This window comes from Zootoca vivipara, chromosome 11, assembly GCF_965207765.1.
Source record: "Zootoca vivipara chromosome 11, rZooViv2.hap1.1, whole genome shotgun sequence".
NCBI classification, from domain to species: Eukaryota; Metazoa; Chordata; class Lepidosauria; order Squamata; family Lacertidae; genus Zootoca; species Zootoca vivipara.
In genome coordinates, this window is record NC_142594.1 from 50,096,268 (window position 1) to 50,104,144 (window position 7,877).

The 7,877-nt window shown below is 41.9% G+C and overlaps 1 protein-coding gene across 1 annotated transcript in view; it reads right to left on the bottom strand.

Moving 5' to 3' along the window:
• Nucleotides 1–7,877, bottom strand: part of LOC118092094 (sodium channel protein type 5 subunit alpha-like) — a 43,471-nt gene extending 35,594 nt beyond the window's left edge. The window contains exons 1-7 of the mRNA XM_088654246.1: nucleotides 7,823–7,877; nucleotides 6,230–6,464; nucleotides 5,563–5,691; nucleotides 4,440–4,531; nucleotides 3,643–3,843; nucleotides 2,491–2,557; nucleotides 99–249 (exon numbers count right to left, since the gene is read on the bottom strand). Of these exons, the coding sequence (XP_088510372.1) occupies nucleotides 99–249; nucleotides 2,491–2,557; nucleotides 3,643–3,843; nucleotides 4,440–4,531; nucleotides 5,563–5,691; nucleotides 6,230–6,464; nucleotides 7,823–7,877 (930 nt within the window). The remainder of the gene's footprint in view (nucleotides 1–98; nucleotides 250–2,490; nucleotides 2,558–3,642; nucleotides 3,844–4,439; nucleotides 4,532–5,562; nucleotides 5,692–6,229; nucleotides 6,465–7,822) is intronic.

The window sequence follows — 7,877 nt, forward strand, 5'->3', positions numbered from 1 at the left end:
TGGAGCCATAACCCAACTATCCCTGCTATGTTAAAGGACATCTACCCTTCAAGTAGATACCAATAGTACTGTACTTTTTTTAAAAAAAAAAGTTTTACCTGCCGATAGAGGATTTCCCAACTATCCTGTGTCATCAGTCGGAACAATGATAGAAAGGCCCATCCAAAATGATCAAAACTGGTGTATCCACCATCAGGATTTTCTCCATGTTTCACACAATAATAGGTTCCGTTTTTACATTCAGTTTCACTAATAAAAGAGAATACATTATGTTATTGATAACTTTCAAGTAAAAGATCTCTCTGTTTACCTCACAAGCGGAATCTGGACATTCATATCTTTCTCAAACATACTTAATCTTCTAGGCTTTGTTACAACCTCAACATCAATACTGAACAGATTTTATTAAAATCAAACCAACATTATCAACATTTTTGCTGGCCCCTGTGATAAGTTATAATTTTATTCCCCTGCTACAGAAAAGTTTTATATGTTCAGAGAAAGCTATTAAAGGCATAATGGCATAGGACAGAGACTAGACCATCCTATCTCAAAGTCCATGTGGGAGCAGTAACTATAAAGGGTGGAGGCAAAAGGGTCTGGGTGAAGGATTTGCTTCTTAATAGACAGTACCCCTAGTTCTAACAATCACCTGGCAGATGTAATTGTGATAAGGAGTGACCTTGAGAGACTTATTTCAGTGGCTCAGTGAGGTGTTGTTATTTTACCTAAAGCCCAGAATAAGCTTGTGGAGATCCCATGAGGGGAACCTTTGCACTGCTTGTGAGTTAAGTTGTGTTGCACCTCTGAGGAAAAGATAAAGGTAGGCAAACTGAGTGGTCTGTGACCTTATTTTGAGAGGACCAAGAAAAGGTCAGAGGCTTTTCTATGAGTGGTTGGGGATAGTCTCTGGTGAATGCTTGCTTGTACAAAGATAACATGTTCCTTGAAACCTGCTTTGGCGTGTAAGACTTTCTCCCACTTTTACCATACTGTATTAGGAAGACTGTCCAGATGACTTTATAGATGTGACATGTAAATGTTCTTCTAGATCAGGTTTCCTCAGCCTCGGTCCTCCAGATGTTTTTGGCCTACAACTCCCATGATCCCTAGCTAGCAGGACCAGTTGTCAGGGATGATGGGAATTGTAGACTCAAAACATCTGGAGGGCCGAGGTTGAGGAAGCCTGTTCCACATTCTTGGAGAGTCTCTTCTAGATATGATGAGAGTGACAAGGAAAGTTTCTCCTACATACTTCCTCCTCTTCCTTTTTCTCCCCAGTGGAAGATCTGACCCAATCACTAGTCATGATGGCTCTCCTGCATCAGGTATTAGAGGCAGCATGCCTCTGAAAACAGTTCAGGAGAGGATGATTCCCAAAGACATTGGGTTGGCTGTTGTGAAAGACATGCTGGACTCTGTTTCTAGATAGACCTTTGGCCTGATCTAGCATCACTCTTCCTTTGCTTCTAATACATTTTCAGAAGTCAGATCCATCTACTATTGAAGGGGGAGACTTGTCAATAAGCTACATTGATTACGTGGAGTGTGTTGGAGGTGGATCAGTTTTCTTGACCCCTTCCTGCCAGGGAAGCCCCTGGTGCTTCTCCAGAATGGACCACAGGCAAAGTATGGACCATTTTCAAAGGCACAAAGTTTATTTTGTTTCCTTCCACCAACCGAAGGTGAGCAAAGGATAGCAGCTGCCTATGCTCAGTGATAGGAAGAGGAAGAAGGGGACACCACACAGAATCTGAAGGGAAGGGAAAGAGATGATTGATACACTTTCCTCCCTAGCTAAGAATTGGGGTAAGGAGTAGAGTTTTGTTTTTACTCTTATTAGGCCAATGAAGACAGGGACTAGAACTGTTAGGGGGTCTTCATCTGCATAAATTCTGCCTTTCAGAATGAAGGAAAAATCCACTATAGATATACTCCTCCACCAACAGAGTCGGGGTGATTTTTATCAGGTCTGCAGCATAGAAGGAAATTATTAAATGCATGGCAGTCATGCATGGCAGCTGTTTAAATTTTAAAACTAAGCATGTTAATTGTTTTAATTGTTAATTGTATTATTATTATTATTATTATTATTATTATTATTATTATTTGTACCCTGTCCATCTGACTGGGTTGCCCCAGCCATTCTGGGTGGCTTCTAGCATATACAGAAGCATAGTAAAATTTCAAACATAAAATACGTCTTTATACAGGGCTGTCTTCAGATGCCTTCTAAAGGTTTTATAGTTACTTATCTCCTTGACATCTGATGGGAGGGTGTTCCACAGGGTGGTTGCCATCACCAAGAAGGCCTGGTTCCCTGTAACCTCACTTCTTGGAGTGAGGGAACCGCGAGAAGGCCCTCGGAACTATATCTCAGTGTCCAGGCTGAATGACGGAGGTGAAGACACTCCTTTAAGCATATAGGGCTGAGGCCATTTACCTTTAACAATTAACATATTGTCTAGTTTGGTCCTCAGATACACTTACTTGGGGTGTGAGGTGTATCCACACAGCAGCAATACATCAGAAGAAGAATTCGTTTTCTGGTATACGTCTGGAAGCAAACATTTTGGAAGCAAAAGTAATAGTGGTCATTTAAAGTCTCTTCCTACCTCACAATACAATGGATGCAGTTATCAGCTAAATAACAAACTCCCAATCAGGTGGCTAACCTGCATCTGGCCCACCAACCCACATACACTTGCATTGTTTCACATAAGTCAACACTGAAGCCCAGGTGGCTCCCCCAAAAGAGCACCAGTCCCAAAGACAGAAGAAGAAAATTCACTCTCCATGGAGTGGAGGGAAGAGATCTGCCTTCAGTCACCAGTTGGGGAGGGAGCCAGAAGAAGGCCCCACCTCACCAGAGTGTCATCCATCTCAGTAGCGTTCTGATTGCCCCTCATGATGTCTCCTGAAACTCTCTTTCATTCTCCCTGAAGGCAATTGCTCCAAAAGAGGCAGAATCACTACCATGGGGTGCACTGGGGTCCTTGACTCCTCAGAGGAGTTCATCAATAAGGCTAGGTTACTCATGCCAAGGCTAGATAGACTAAGTTCAATAAGTGAATTCCAATATCCTTCCCCCTTATATCCCACATGGATGAAAGAGAAGAGAAATCAAGCTGGAAGTTGCTATGTCATGGGCTGGCTGAGTTAGAAAGATGCAGATGGAGGATTGGTTGAGGAACCAATGAATGTCAAGGCCCAGATAATCTGGGGAGGTACTAGGAATAGGGCTTTCTAAGTGGTAGCTCCACAACTTTAGAACTCTCTCTCCAGAACCATTAAAAATAATAATAATAATAATCCAGGTCTATGTTTGGCTGAATTGTGCTGTTGGTCTGTGTGTGTCGTACAGAATTCAGCTCAAGTCATATGACAGCATTATTATTATTGTTGTTGCTATTACTTCTTACACAAATAAAGATGCTAGCAAAATATAAAGTCTAAATCTGACTCAACATGGTTTGATGAAACTTCAAAACCACCTAATAATATGGTGCATGGGATGCTATTGTATCAGTTTATAAATGCCAGTTTAGGAATGATCTGAAAGTAAAACACTGTTTTGGCAGTACAAAAAGTACCAGGGTTATGAAAGCAATATGCTACAGATTTAAACGGGGGTGTTTTTACCTGAATCCTTTAATGTGCATGACTCCTCCTTGCTGATGTTCTTAGTCAAGTAAGAAGCATGGACACATTTATGTTTTAAGTTGCCCATGAAGAGTTGGAGGCCAACCAGGGCAAAGACAGCCAAGCAGAAAACTGTCAACAGCATCACATTGGCAAGCTTCTTGACAGACTGAAGAAGTGAAGCTATAATGACTTTCAGGCCTATGAACAGAAGAGTAAATATTATACAGACTGATAAGAGAGGACAAAAACTACAGCCCTTTTGAATTATGTTTCTCAGCTACTATCTTTAGGGTCTATGCTTTGGAAAGCAGCCCTGAAGTCCAACTTTTGCAATGTGCTTTATGGATGGGGAGATGGGAGTGCATAATAGTGTGTCACCTTCTGATAGTGTCTGTCTCCTGATTTGTTTTTGGAAGTGCACCAGAGTTTGAACAGTCTTCTGGTACCATTTAAAGTTCAGCTTTGATCTATAATAAGGTTACCAGACATCCCTGTTTTCCAGGGACAGTTCCTGGATTTACAAATCAGCCCCCTGACAAAATCCTATCATTCCATTTCCTACTGAAGTTGAAAAGTGTTCCTGGATTCATGGAAAAAAAATCTGTTAACCTTAATCTATAAATTGTGTTGTTGTCAGAACTTTTCTCTTTTGTGACTTACTGTTTCATTGAATTTTCATAATAGATTGTTTTTAACTGTTTCTTATTTGGGTTAGTTTGAATTCCTTGAGTGAAAGGTGGTATAAAAATTTAGTAACTAAACAAATAGACAAAGCAAGAAAAAGACCCTCTCACCTGGGATTACAGAAACAGCTTTTAAAGTTCTCAGAACCCTGAAAATTCGGATAGCTGAAATGCTACTAAAAGGAAAAGCCAAAGCTGCGTACCTGAAAATTACAAAATATGAAAAAAGATATTGACAGACTAATCATTTTATAAGACAATGCTACTGGTAGCTATAGTTTGTATTCTGCACACATATTCTTGCTTGCCCCCGCCAATCCCTGTTTCCCCTATACAATGGGCTATTAGTGTGTCCTGTGGGCTACAACTGTGTGGTAGTACACAGCTCAATCTCCCACACTTCCGGGGGGGGGGAATCTCAAGGAGCAGGAAACTCAAGCAGAGCTACTGCTTGCCAAGAGCATGCAGCAGTGGGTTAGTAAGACCTATCATCTGATTTAGGATAAAGAAGCTTCATGTGTATATATTGTTTTTTGGGAAAGGGCCATACTCACTCAGTGGTAAAGTGCATGCACAAAGTCCCATTTTGTGTGTATGCAAACTCAGGGACGGCAGGGCCACAGACCATTCTATTCCACCACACCACACGCTGTACTAGCATTCTGCCTATACTGAAACAAACCTCCATATATAGTTTAAGTGACTGGCCCATTCATAAACTGTTCAAAATTGTGCAGATATTTCCACAACATATACTTAAAATTTGACACAAGTCCAATACACTCCTCATCCAAAAGGGCACAACATGAAGTCGTAATAGTAGCTAGAATTAGTAGATTAACAAGTCAAACTACACCCACAATGGGTGGAATTCAGCATCATCCTATGGTGAACATTCTGTCAATGCAAGTAGTGCAGGTTGCCAGGCGTAACTATCCTCCTCTCCTTCCCCTCCCCCACTGTTTTGGGGTTCTCCCCAGATTTCCTGAGCCAATTTTGGGGTGCATCAGAGTTGTGAGGAGGAGGAGGAAAGGAAGGGAAAGCCCTGTTACGCAAGCAGAAGCCCTCACACGGGGCTTGCAATGACAGAACTTGTTAGGCGATTCCCACCTTATATGTTTAAATGCTCCCAAGGTCAGCAGCATCTTCACATGCGAAGCTAGCAGAATTCTAGCTGTAGTTTTTCACCTGTATGAAAAATTATAAACTGCAAAGAAAGAACACTGAAACTTACGTCATAATTAAAACAAATAAATCCAGAGCGTTCCAGGGATCTCGAAGATAGGTGAATTCATTCAAAACAAATCCCCTTGCAACTATTTTTATTGCAAATTCAACTGTATAAGTAGTTGTGAAAATATACCTGAAAATCAAAGCCAGAGAAGCAAAATCATTAGCAGTGTGGAGGGGATCAAGGCTATTCATGTGCTACTTCCCACATGAAGCCCAAGGGGAAATTGAAGCGCTATGATAGCATTATAGGCAAAGGTGTGGTTAGATTTCATTATACGATTGTAATATTTATTTATTTCCACCTCTGAGCCAACTGCTGGATAAGGCTTGCACATTGTATGGTCCAGAAAACAAAATACATCCCACCAGTCACATATGAGCTGCTATTTGACTCACCCTCCCTTTACTTTTGCAGTTCCAAAGCAAGACAACATAACAGGAGACTTATGGCTTGTGCACAAATGAGCATTATTTTGCTGCTAAGTCGCTTCCTCGCCCCCACTCAAGTTACACCTGAGTAGACCTCAGTGCACATATCTGAATATCAGGTACAACTCTGGTATTTCCCACTTACAAGCAGGCATCCCTTCTGTGTTCATTCCTGCCTTCTAATGGGTTGATTCTCATTCAGTTCATAGATTGTACATGAAGTGTGGAGTGATACTTACTCAGCGATATGGTAATGTTCTGGCTGCTTGTTTAAAGTCATAAAAATACAGTTAACGAGAACCACACATGTTATGAATGCTATGAATAATGTACATTGTGTGTTAAGGAAATAGTGTTTCACTGAAAAATAAGGGGTATACCTCCAGGTATAAGGTGGTATATTAAATAAACAAATAAATAAACAGTCAACAGTTTGTGGTAAAATATGAGTAACCAAAATAAATGTGATTAATGCTACTTACTATCATGCTCTTAAATTAAAAGGAAAAATCTAAAAATAATGCATTTTCTTTAGTTTAACTTTGCTTTTTTGTTGTTTATTTATCATAATAACTGTTATGAACCTTAGGCTATAGTCAGCATCAGGCCTGATACAAGGTAGTTCCCATGCACATTTTCAAGCACTTGAGGTTGATTGGAATAAATCTCCTTTCACCCTTTTAATAGTAGACAGTTTTCCCTTTATTCTCTGGGTAACAAGATCCATGTCTAACCCAAACAAGAACTCTTGAAGGTACAAAGGAAGATTTAGGGAGGGGGACAATGCAGTGGCAGAGCAACATGCAGCAGCCCCGGGAGCATAGCCCGCGGGGGCGTGGCTGGTGCGCACCTGGGAGGGGTGACGCATTGCACGCGGGGGCGTGGCAAGCATCGCGGGGGCGTGGCGTGTCACCCCGCCTGGGCATGGCGCACGTCCACGGTTGTGCGCCGTGCGTCCCAGGGGGGGTGGCCGCGATTGCACCCTTTCCCCAAATGGTGCCCCCCCTTCATACGCCAGTGGGGCAATGGTTGCCACTTTTAGTCATAGTCCAAAGCAGGCCAGCTCACCATATGCCCAACCCCACAACATTCAGGCCTGTATGGATGTTGAGCATAGGAAAGCTCCCCTCCTTATCAGCTGGGTATGTTTAGCCTGGAGAAGAGAAGGTTAAGGGGTGATATGATAGCCATGTTCAAATATATAAAATGATGTCATATAGAGAAGGGAGAAAGGTTGTTTTCTGCTGCTCCAGAGAAGCAGACACGGAGCAATGGATTCAAGCTACAAGAAAGAAGATTCCACCTAAACATTGGGAAGAACTTCCTGACAGTGAGAGCTGTTCGACAGTGGAATTTGCTGCCAAGGAGTGTGGTGGAGTCTCCTTCTTTGGAGGTCTTTAAGCGGAGGCTTGACAGCCATCTGTCGGGAATGCTTTGATGGTGTTTCCTGCTTGGCAGGGGGTTGGACTGGATGGCCCTTGTGGTCTCTTCCAAATCTATGATTCTATGAGTTCAACCTACACATTTCATACCTTCAAAACAGGGCTAGTGTGTCCAGTACAGAATAAACCAAGATATTAAAGATAGCTATTTTGGGTGCAGCGAAGGGAATATGGAACAAAGCTGCATAAGCAAACCAATTTCTAGCCTACAGTTGCACACTTGGGGCATTTGCTGTTTATAATTTTGGGTTGTTTGTTTTGAGGTGAAGGGATCATGTTACACTAGCTCTGATCATTTAGCTATAGTATGAGACATGACTGCAAGACAAGGGATCTTAATATACAGGGCCAGCTAAAAAAGTGGCTCATTCTCATATTGTATGGACTCACCACAGTAGAATGGCTGGTGGTCAGTTTTCCTAAAGGTGCATTTGCACCAGCTCAT